At 34.8% G+C, this 11,971-nt stretch overlaps 2 protein-coding genes across 4 annotated transcripts; both read left to right on the top strand.

The window, feature by feature from the left end:
• Positions 1 to 1,213: 1,213 nt before the first annotated feature.
• Positions 1,214 to 2,004, top strand: LOC120267688. 2 transcript variants are annotated; one of them, XM_039275369.1, is made up of 3 exons: positions 1,214 to 1,487; positions 1,569 to 1,614; positions 1,710 to 2,004. In XM_039275369.1, the coding sequence occupies exons 1-3, from the start codon at positions 1,475 to 1,477 to the stop codon at positions 1,981 to 1,983; spliced, it is 333 nt and encodes a 110-aa protein (XP_039131303.1). In that variant the 5' UTR covers positions 1,214 to 1,474; the 3' UTR covers positions 1,984 to 2,004. The 2 variants fall into 2 exon arrangements, with proteins under 2 accessions (XP_039131303.1, XP_039131302.1); XM_039275368.1 differs by having other exon boundaries at positions 1,569 to 2,004.
• Positions 2,005 to 3,829: 1,825 nt separating this feature from the next.
• Positions 3,830 to 9,873, top strand: LOC120267447 (protein RRP6-like 3). Of its 2 annotated transcripts, XM_039275104.1 has the most exons (12): positions 3,830 to 4,509; positions 4,584 to 4,682; positions 5,385 to 5,468; positions 5,569 to 5,655; positions 6,036 to 6,156; positions 6,608 to 6,795; positions 6,941 to 6,979; positions 7,140 to 7,651; positions 8,103 to 8,598; positions 8,770 to 9,392; positions 9,494 to 9,576; positions 9,716 to 9,873. In XM_039275104.1, exons 1-11 carry the CDS (start codon positions 4,045 to 4,047, stop codon positions 9,570 to 9,572), a joined length of 2,793 nt encoding a protein of 930 aa, XP_039131038.1. In that variant the 5' UTR covers positions 3,830 to 4,044; the 3' UTR covers positions 9,573 to 9,576; positions 9,716 to 9,873. The 2 variants fall into 2 exon arrangements, with proteins under 2 accessions (XP_039131038.1, XP_039131037.1); XM_039275103.1 differs by having other exon boundaries at positions 9,494 to 9,873.
• The last annotated feature ends 2,098 nt before the right edge of the window (positions 9,874 to 11,971 follow it).

Raw genomic sequence — 11,971 nt, 5'->3', positions numbered from 1 at the left:
AAAAGGTTGAAGTTTTTATATCATCTCCGTGAATTAATATAACAACTATATTAATATCAACATTATCATCCAATTTAGTCGAATCTAATTAAGTAAACAAATACATGAATAAGAGTCAAAGTGCATGTCATGGTGGAACAATATAAAGTCATTAATCGTGTACATAAACAAACGGCCATTGGTTTAAATGAATTTGGATAATATAGATATATTGAGGATAGATTATAAAATTTATTATATGGATTATTATCAACCATAATAATTTATTCCGGATAAAAATGTAAAAATTTCTAGACCAAAAAAAAAAAATTTATAATACCATTTTCTAAAATTATATAATGTTAAATATTTGTAATTTCAAATTAGATGAATATTAAACTATAACAAACCCAAACAAACATCGAGATAAATAGGACTTCTTAACTTACCAAACGAAATCTTAACATAATATAAATGTCTATTAAAAAATAATTATTATATTCAAATTTTATTTTATTTTTCACTCACAAAGTCATAAAATGTCTATAAAAAAATCAAGTTGTGTTTTTTTTTATAAAGAAACACCTCTAAAAATATTTATCTTATATATGTTTACTAAATTAACTAACATAAAATATTATTATTCAACCTTTCATTGTTATTAAAAAGTATATGATATTTAAGTATAAACTTTCATGATATATAAAAAATATCAAATATACCAAAGTTTTAGTTAAGGGAAGATTATTCCACAGATACGATTGTGCAATAGTTTTCACATAATCGAGATGTGGTTTATCCTCATCAGTTTGATTATTTTAATTTAGTGATTTTTAAAATAAAATAACAACAATATTTTGAAGCAATTATCAACTTATTTTTATATTATTTAATAGACACTAAAATTTATAAACTCATTGCTAAGAATGATCCATATCTCAGTTTCATGATAACTACCACAGAATCAAATTCACTAAATTATTATTACCGATTGGTTGATGTTGAGCGGTAGAGATTTTGATGACTTAAATATGTTTGGAATTGATCTCGAAATTACATGTTTAAGCCATTGAATTATCTCTCGCTTTATATAAACTGGGATTTAACATTTTTATATTAACAAAAGCACAAATATCTTAAGCAGAAAACCTACTCCGAATACAACAACAAGCAAGCCATTGGTTTAAAGACCAAAATATACACAATTATTTGAAGACAATAAATCTCACAAAACAGCACCAAATCCAAGCCATCAAAACAAAGGGAAACATTTTAATAACCAAGTTTGTCCCAGCAAACAGGTGTGGTGATCCAGTCCAATCAGATACTACAACCCAAAACCCAAAACCCAAAACCAAACCCACCCCCTCAACGTCCATATCAAGGCAAGCCAACTGTCCAAGCTCTCTCCTTCACACCTGCCATCAACTCTCACCGTACTTGGCTCTCACTTCATCACCATCTTTCCCAACATCATCACCATCCTTCACATCAAATGAACCTCTTGAGTTGTTTCCCAATGCCTTACTAGTTGTCAACTCTTCCTATAAAAACAACATACTGATAACCTTTCCCTTTTGGTTCTGCAGAGAAGCAAAAGCCATGGCTGCTTCTGAGGAGTTTCAAGAAGATGAGGTATGGTCTGCAGTCAAAGAAGTGAGTCCAAAGAGTAGTACTAGTAGTAAAGCTAGTAGTAACACTAGTAACAATGTTGTTGTTGTTGTTCAAAGAGTTTCTCATCAGTCTGCTCCTGTGAACATCCCTTATCATTTGGCCAAAGTTAATGATGATGTGGTTAATAAGAATGAAGATGATGATGATGATGATGATGATGAGGAGGAGGATTCTGAGAAGGTGCCTCCTCATGAATGGCTTGCTAAGAAGCTTGCAAGGTCTCAGATTTCTTCTTTCTCTGTTTGTGAAGGTGCTGGCAGGACTTTGAAAGGCAGAGATTTGAGCAGGGTCAGGAATGCTGTTCTCACTAGAACTGGTTTCCTGGAATGAAAAAAATTTTCAGAGAGTGCTAGTTTTAGATTAATGAATGAATGAATGAATGCACTGTTTGTTGTGAGTTTTTTGCTGTAACTTGACCACCTGAGAAAAGTTGGTGGCAGAGAATGGAAAACCATGTTCTGTCTTTCCTTTCTCCTTTGTTTTGTTTGCTTTTGCTTTCCTTTGTCCACTCTCTTTCAAATCCATGTGCATTTCTGCAGCAAAAGTTCAGCAAAATTTCTCCATTCCATTTCCTTTTTTTATATATATATTAATATATATATATATATATATGTTAAAACACAAATATATGCCATTTCTATCAGTCTCTTTATTTCTATCTCAAACTATAGTTGTCCAAGCATGTGCAATGTTTTAAAGAACATTTAGAGGGCCCAGATAAACATGAGACACAATCCTAGCTATCCTCACTGCTCCACAATCAGTATCCAAAGATAAGATAGGCCAACAAGAAATATACACATCATTTAGTTGAATTGTCTGTTCATCAGTAGCTGAAAGTGGTTGTCATTGTTTTCACAGAACTTTGAGTACTTATTTATGTGTTTGTTTTTGAGACATAATTGGTGATCAAAGACTGTGTTATCTTAATTATGTTAAAGATGCTCTTCTTTCTCTTTATTTATTTTTAGTCCATTGAACAATCAATATTCAATTGAGAATAAGCATTAAAAATTTCTGCATTTTAATCTAACTCTTAATCATTGTCTGTGACTCAATAAGACCATTTTCAATGGTTAGCTTTTGATTACTTCTTTTGGTGGTGTTTGTTTCCACTAATGTCACCTCTAAACATGGCCATTATTATTGATATTAAAACAATGATTTGACACCATATTAACCTTCCTCTGATAATGATCACAATTTTGTACCAACTTTTTTGGCTTCGAACCATAAAAATATATATATAATCATAATTTCTTAGAACCAACGAGAAATATAACTGCATGAATGGACAATCACAACAAATAAGTGGTAGTTTATTCAAAAAAAAAAAAAATGTGGTGGTGCGATTAGACTCCATTTATAAATATGATCCATGATTTTGAATTGTGGATTAATTTTTCTAAAACATAGTTGAGAATTTAAGGTTGAAAGTTCCAATTTTTTTTTAAAGCATATAAAGGATTTAAAATATGTGTTGGAAGGCTTATCACATTGGTAAAAAAAAAAATTGTAAGATACTGACCATTTATAGTGACACTACATCAACTTTCATGGTTTATGTTTCTAGGTAATTCAAAATGGGAGATATTATTAAGAGTAGGATTGAAGAAAGTGATGAACAAGAATGAAGAACGATGGAGATTTTTTTTATTTTTTTATTTTTTAAAAAATAGATAAATTACATGCAATAGAAAGAAAAGAAAAAATACAAAATCGACTCGGTGTGAAAATAAAAAAACAAAGTAATTGAAACTAAGACAAAAAAAAAACCAAAAAAACCACAACAAAAGGAAAAATAAAGGAAAAAAACACAACAAAGTAGATCACCGCCTACTAGAGATCACAAAAAAAATATAAAAAACTGGTGTTTTTATTTAAGTAATATTTAAATATAATATATATGTTTTTTTAAAATATATCTCACAAGGCTTGATTATAACCGCATGTGTATATATTTAACGACACTCATGATTTGTCTTAAATTCTTAAATTAAAAAAAAGTTAGAATGGATGATTAATGGAGAGTACCAAAAGAGTTTCTAAGTTCCCCAAAAAAGTTCCACTAACGATTCTAATTATTTTTTAGTTCATGCACTCTCATGACAGGATAAACAGGTTTGGTGCAAGAACTAGAATCAACTCATTTAAAAACTAGGGTCTTAAAACAATTAAAATAATAATAATAATAGGGATCCTTAAAGAAAGTTGAAGAAATTTCAAGGGCTTTCCAATAATTACACCTAAAACAATACTGTTATTCGGATCCTTATCGGATCCTATACAGTGATTCGGAGCTCCGATTAGATACACAAGAGACGCCGTCGCGCCGACTCCCGCCCCAAAAGCTCATCATCGTCTTCGAACGAAAACCTCGGGAGCTCGAAAATGGTGGCCATGGAGGCCATCAACGCGATCATCGCCATCGCCTTCATTGTTCTCATCCCTCTTCTCGCCACTATTCTCCACAGCCGCCGCTCCGGCACTGTTGCCATCGCCGCCCAGTGGCCCTGCTCGGATCCACAGAGCAAACCCCAGAACCGCTTCAAGAGTGTGCTTGCCGATAACTCTTACACCCCTTTCGCCCATCTCAAGCTAGACGATGGTGAAATCTCTCAGAAAGCGCACCCGTACGAAGAGTTGATCACCAATTTGCTGAGCAACCCTCCGGATCCGTCGAACTTCTTCTCGACGAGCTGCGATTGTCCCGAAATGAGCGATTCGTATGTTTGGGTTGACACGGAGGAGAAATTGGAGTCGCTTGCGAGGTTGCTGAGTGAAGAGCGAGTGTTTGCTGTTGACACTGAGCATCATAGTCTTCGCTCTTTCCTCGGATTCACTGCTTTGATGCAGGTTTGATTCTTTGATTTTGTGCTAGGGTTTATCTGTTAACGAACATTCTTCAGCTTGGGCGTTGATTTGGATAGGTGTCGACGCGGAGGGAGGACTTTTTGGTGGACACGATCGCGTTGCATGATGTGATTGGTGTGCTTCGTCCCGTGTTCGCTGATCAATCCATTTGTAAGGTAAATATTAATACAGACATTATGTTTGACCACACTTTCTCATATCAAGTTAAAAAAAACTAACATTTTGTTTATCCCATTGTATGACATGTTTAGGAGAGTTGTGCATAACAATAGGAGAAGTCATGCATAACAATGTGTTTGAATGAATAATATTGCTATCAGTTCGAAGCCGAGAATGCAATGCATGATAAGACAATTGTTTATGGGTTTCACATGCTGACAGGTGTCAATCTTAGTAAGGCATATTTGTTTGCATGGATGAAAAATGGGCATTATGTTGCTAAAGAGTTCTTGCTTGATTGCTTCTCAAAACCTAGAATTTCTACGTTTGAGCATGGATGAAAAATAGGCATTATGTTGTTAAAGAGTTCTTGCTTGATTGTTTCTCAAAACTTAGAATTTCTATGGTTGAGTTCACTCAAATAAGAAAAGCAGATTGTATGCCAAATCGCTGAATCAGTATGCGACTATGCCTATTATTCCTAACTAAGAAATCAAACATAAGATTGCTGAAAAATTCATTATTTCAATCTACATCTGGCTATCAAGATGTTTATCAATGTGAATTGTTATTCAAGGTATCATTCAGAAATTTGATGTGCCTTTTCCTGTGGCTCAACCATGGATTGGATAGAGAATGAAGGCTGATAATTCTGCATCACTATGAACTTTTATCTGCATTTTCTTTGTGTGGTGTAGGTATTTCATGGAGCTGATAATGATGTTATTTGGCTCCAGAGGGACTTCCACATATATGTTGTGAACTTGTTTGATACTGCAAAAGTGAGTGTTAGTGTCCTGATACTGCAATAAGCACTTGCGTTCTTTCCAGTGATCTATAGGCTTGCCATGGAATTTTATTTATTCATGTTTGCTGTTTCAGGCATGTGAGGTTCTCTCTAAGCCCTACAAATCTTTAGCTTATTTGCTGGAGACATATTGTGGGGTATCAACTGACAAAACTCTACAGGTATAGTTTTCAATGATGGTTCTAGTCAGCACACGTAGCATAATTGGATGCTCTCAAAATTCCTAATTATTGACTAACAAACTGTGTACTATATGAATTTGTTAATATTATAGTTTGGAAATGCCCCCCATTTAATTCTCAGGTTGAGAATTGAGATTTACTTTTGGGCATTTTGGGTTATGAGCATCCCTTCCTTACTGCCATTTTTTAATGTTTCCCCAATATTGTTGTTATTGAAAGACTTTATTGTGATTTGATGAGCTTATTGTGATTCATATGTCATACTTCTTATCTTGTGAGTGTTTTATTTTGAACCTGTGATATTGTTTATCTGGTAATTGAAGTGGACCTTCATAGCTCATTTGGTGCATGATATACAGCGTGAAGATTGGAGAATACGTCCTCTCTCACCAGAGATGGTTCAATATGCTCGAACTGATGCTCACTACCTGTTATATATCGCCAATTGTTTGGTCTCAGAACTTCAAAGGAAAACCCATTGTATGAATTTCTTTTTCATTACACGTACAGCTGCTTTTGTTCTTTTCATCGAACTCTTCAGATTGAACAACTGGATAGTGAGTCTAGTGACCTATGATCAATTAGGAAGAATGAGTGCCTATAGGGTCTTTGGAGTGAACATAGGTATCGGATTTGGTGAATAAGGGAAATGTTGTATAACCAGCCAACTGTCTTTTATCTATAAAATGTGAGGCTGCAACTTTTCTGGCTCAAAAATATCACATTGATCTTGCCTTTAGATGTAACATCATAAAAGAAACACTGTGTCACTGAAAAATTGTATTTCAGGATTGAGTTGCCCTTATAAATTTGAGTTAGTATAGTTTAGCCAGTTGATATCTAGCAACCAACTGACCAATTTTTATGTTTGGTTCTTCATTATGAACTTTTCAAAAGACATATTCATGATAAAAAATTACAATCTGATCAGACACTTCAGCTTCTTCCGATGACAAATTCAATTTTTTCTTGGAGGCCAGCCATCGATCAAACATGATCTGCATGCAACTTTATACAAAAGAGCGTGAATCTTCTCCTGGAGCTTCTGCTGCCGCATCTATATGCATGCGTAATTTTAACTTCCAGGGAAGTGCTTCTGAGGACTGCCTTGAAGCTAAGGTACCTTTTCAAAACTCTCCTTTGTTTCTACCAGATAGAAATAGCATAGGCACTTATAGAAGAGAACACAGTTCATCACTTATAAAGAGAACACAGTTCATTATACTATTGTTAACTCATATTCTATGATTTCTCTCCATTACAGGATCGAATATGGAAATTGTGTGCTTGGAGGGACATAATGGTTTGTTTGATCTGATATATGAATTGCAATTCTTAAATTTTTTTGTTCATACAATTCTTGAACTTAACTAGTGAGACACATTTGATGTGGTTGGCCAAATTTATTTAGTTCGAATAATATGTTTATTTAGTTACCTCATAATTTTTTTATTTCATTTCAGGCTCGCATCCATGATGAAAGTTTGCGGTATATCATGTCAGATCAGGCTATAGTATCTCTTGCTACAAAAGCTCCAAAGGATGCAAAAGAAATCCATGACATTGAAGTGGAAGCTGATATGAGTTATTGCTCTTCAACTAATTATCCTTCCCTTCCATCTCCATCACCTGTTGTCATTGCCCATATGGGTGAACTGTGCTATCTACTTCAGGAGGTGAATAGCAACATAGATGATATGTTCAGAAGATACCTGCAAAAGCATCTTGACCCCTCTGGTTGCTGCCCATTATCAATATATAATTGTTCTCTTTTGTCTGAGCTCAATTTAAGGCAGCCTACTACGTTATTCTTGAAGCAAAATGGAGGACATTCTACAGTGCCAGTTGGAAAGAAAGCCTCTCGGGAACTCTTCGTTCAGAAATTCTCATGCAAATCTCCCGTTTATCATAATTATAGGATTTACGCAAATGATGGCCGACTACTCTGCTTCTGTGATCGCAGAAAACTTGAGTGGTGAGTATATTTGGGCTCTCATGTAGGTTCATTCTTCATTAGTTTAGTAAAAGTTTTTCCTTCTGTTGTAACAAATGTGCCATTTTGAGTCCAGATGGAACTGTTGCTTAACCTTTAGTTTTGATCCATCAGAATCTACAAAATACTCACTTGTGACTCAAGCCTTAGTACTCATTCATTGCAGATGCCATCCGACTTCCATATAGATATCTATAGCATAAATACTCGTCATGTACTCTGCTGATGAAATGAGTTGGAATGCTGTAACCCTTATAGAATGATCTTTTTTTGCTTATGTTATAGCATTTTGATCCTGATGTTGACATCCTTTACAATGTTGAAAGGTTGTAGAGGAGGACCACAAATCTTCTGATAAAGTTTGATATGGCATCATTGTGTCTGAACCATTGTCTTTGCTTTCTTTCATGTTAATATTGTTGTCATAACGCAGGTATCTTCGGCGAAATCTTGCAAAAATTGTTGAAGATGATCCTCCAGCAATAATGCTCCTTTTTGAGCCCAAAGGGCGTCCAGAAGATGAGGGCAATGACTTCTATATTCAGAGTAAGAAGAATATATGTGTTGGATGTGGTGAAAAAAATCACTATCTGCGTTACAGGATAATACCAACGTGCTACAGAATGCACTTTCCAGAGTACCTGAAAAGCCACAGTTCGCATGATATTGTACTTCTTTGTGTGGATTGCCATGAAGTTGCTCATTCAGCTGCAGAGAAGTATAAGAGGAAGGTAGCAGCAGAGTTTGGGATCCCTCTTTTTGTCCAAACAATTGTTGAATCTAGAGAAAACATGATAGATGCAGCTACAAAATCTGAAGATACAGAGAAGGAAACTGGCGTTTCTCCTTTGCAGTTGCGCATTGCAGCAATGGCTCTCCTACGCCATGGCTCCACCATGCCCTTAAAAAGACGTGATGAGCTGACCGAGGTAAAAACAAATACAGCGTTAATGTAGTCCATGTCCATTGTTATGATAAAAGCATTACTGTCATCCATGGGAGTATTTTGCTGTGCATATATCTTTATTGGCTTGCAAATGCAAAGTGTGAAGTTCAATTTACATGTTTAATTTGATTGTGATTTATTTATGTTGGTGCAGATTGTGAAGGCATACTTTGGAGGAAGGGATATAATTCAGGACGACCTTGAAAGAGCATTGCTTGTTGGTTTGAGTCCTCATGAGAGAAGACGGCTTGAGAAGAAACGCGGGTTATCTTTTAAGCATCGTGATATTGATGCCGTTGCTAAGGATAATTCATATATTACTTCAGTGACAAATCAAGATAATGGCAAAATAAGCAATAAACTTGAAGTATCACGAGGATCAACGACATATGAAAGCACCGAAGGACAAGATGCATCTGTGGATATAAATGATCAATTAGAAGATAATTTTCTTACAGATGACAATGAACAGAATGCTGATGGAGAGACATCTCATCAAGGAAGGGGTTGCATTTCAACTACTGATACCCCAAATGAGGATCCATCAGAGCAAGCTGATGCAATTTGTTCTTCAAGTTCTGGTCAAGTTGTCAAAGCTAATCGTACCAAGATGGTATCCTTGCTGGGACACGGACCTCATGGGAAAGAGGTCGTCAAGTATTTACTGAACAATCATGGAGAAGAAGGAATTAGGAATTTTTGCCAAAAGTGGCGACAAGTGTTTGTGGATGCTACTAACCCTCGTTTTTTACCTGCTGGATGGGACATAATGCATAGGTAAGTTATTGCTTTAGCATGGATGTTGTTCTGCCATGTTTTACACACACACACACACAGAGTCTGACTTTTGACATTTGATCGTTGCTCTCTATTGACAGTGGAAGACGAGAGTTTGGTGATTATAGTGTCTACAACCGTGGCAAGAAAGCACTGCCTCCGCCAAGCACTATTTTGTAATGAGGTCTGTTTTTCACACAGAATTGCAACTTGTTTTGTTATTTTCTCGATGGATTTTGTCTAGCAATTTGTCAAATTCCATTTTTGAGCTTTTTTCCCCATGAGAACCCCTCTCATGAATAATCCAGGATTTGATATTGCAGGGTGTTTCATCGCGTATCTTCTTCGGCTTTTTGTTGTGCTCTTAGAAATAGTGTTCCCTTTTTTACCCCAATTTGTCACAATGCTTGTATTCTTGGCTCATTAGCATTGTCAGAGAGTTTATAGAAGAGAATGAAGATTCAAGTTAGTCTCTGATTTCCATAGTTTTAAACCTTTTTTGATTTACTACTTTTCTTGAAACTTTATCTCTCTTTGTTAATGATCATTGATGACGTTGGACTTGTGATTCATATTTGATTTTACCTGTAAATAGAGTTACTTTACATGAACAAATCCTTTGTTTGTTTGGGTGTAATTCTAAACCCTGATGTAACTGGATTTTTGCTACAGTACATGTTTGGGTGTATTTGGTTTAAAACCAAAATCATGATATTAGCTGCTTCTGAAGACCGTTTTCCAATTTCACAATAGCCTCGTTCTCATCCTTTGCTGGGCGATACGTCGCCAAGCAGTGGTTTAGATCTTTTAGCACTCAAAAACACTAACAAGCCTTGGCACTCAAAATCACCAAAACTCTTTCTCAAAAAGAACATGAAGAAAAACGAGAGGAAGAAAGTGTTGGAGCTGGTTCTTTCCGGGATCCATCATCAAAGATTTTGGAATAACTCACAGCATCATATCCAAAAGTAAGAGGTTTGGATGAGTAGAAGCTTTTTGAGGAAGAGGAGCGGGCGAACTTACTGGAGACCCTGCGCGTGCACAAGCCTCAGTGGAACAAGTGGGGATGGGGCCGCGCTCACATGGGCGTTGGTACCACCTGTACACAATCACTATTCACAACTCCCAGAAATGTGCCCTCAGTCGAGAATCGAACTCTCACTACTCGATGAGAGCTCTATTGGCGACCCGTGTACTAATAGACCCGAAGGTCGTTGGCAATGAGTAGAAGCTTTTGCCATCTTTGAGAAGCCTCTTGAGAGCTTTTCTCATGCTGCTTTTACCATTGTTGGAAACTTGATCATTCTGGAGAAAGATGGAACTTGGTGAGTTGTGGTTGTTTGAAGTAGATATGGCAATTTGCACCCTACCCGACGGGTATACCCGTACCCGGTCAAAGAGGGTAATACCCTTTTTGACCGGGTACGGGTAAGGGTATTACCCGTTAGTTTTTGAGTGGGCACGGGTCGGGTAAGGGTATACCCCTACCCTACTCATACCTTTACCCTTACTTGTTGAAGAGGGTACAGGTAAACCTGTACCCGTACCCTTACCCTCTTATATATATATATATATATATATATATATATATATATAATTTTTTTTATTAAACTAAGCATTTACTCACAATTTTACTCAATATCTATTTTCATGGTGATTAATTTGAAAATAATACTTCAAATTTTCTCTTAATATATTATTTTAAATTTTATTTAATTTCTATATTTGTATTTGATAATATTATCAAAATTGAATTTTAGATATATATTAAGAATCATAATTAAATTAAAAAATAAACAAATATAAAAAAAATAATGTTATAATAATTTATTCTATAAATTATAAGAACATCCTGAAAAATAAGATACTAATAAAAAATCAATTGGATATAACTTATGAGAATTACTTATAATGTTTTTTATATTCAAAATCTTACTAGATATTTATAAAATTTGAAGCTATATATAATATAAATAGTAGATATATGAAAAAATTTAAAACAAAAACCAAAATAGTTAAACATGAACAAAACAAAAGGAGAGTTACCATTGAGTCCTAAATAGACGTCATTTTTATGTGATTATATAATTTAAGATAAACAAATATATATCAACTTGTAATTTTGAATTTATAGACATGTGTTTAAAGATTGTAATATAATGTATAATTAATTTATTTTTATTATTATTTAAATTTAATTCGATAATTTAAACAACGGGTAAACGGGTACCCTACGGGTATACCCATACTTTGCGAGTAAAGGTAAGGTATGATTTTTTTATCCTGAAAGGTACAGGTAAGGGTATGATGTAGAGGTTACGAGTACGAGTAAAAATTTTGACATACCTTACCCATAACATACCCGTTACCATCCATAATTTGAAGGAATGGATCCTTTTCCATTTTCCTTTTCATTTTATAAGGGAAACAAGTTATTGGTTTGGAATTAGATTAGGCAGCAGAACTTCTTGCCTTTGTGTGGATGTTTCTTTAATTAAAATTTGAGTAATAACAAAATTCATTTTAATTAATATTTTTAATTAAAACTTATAATAAATATGAGTAATAGCTAAAATTAA

The sequence above is a fragment of the Dioscorea cayenensis genome, chromosome 8 (assembly GCF_009730915.1).
Source record: "Dioscorea cayenensis subsp. rotundata cultivar TDr96_F1 chromosome 8, TDr96_F1_v2_PseudoChromosome.rev07_lg8_w22 25.fasta, whole genome shotgun sequence".
Taxonomy (NCBI): domain Eukaryota; kingdom Viridiplantae; phylum Streptophyta; class Magnoliopsida; order Dioscoreales; family Dioscoreaceae; genus Dioscorea; species Dioscorea cayenensis.
The sequence above is the reverse complement of the archived record's forward strand: the minus strand, read 5'-3'. Positions and strand labels throughout refer to the sequence as shown.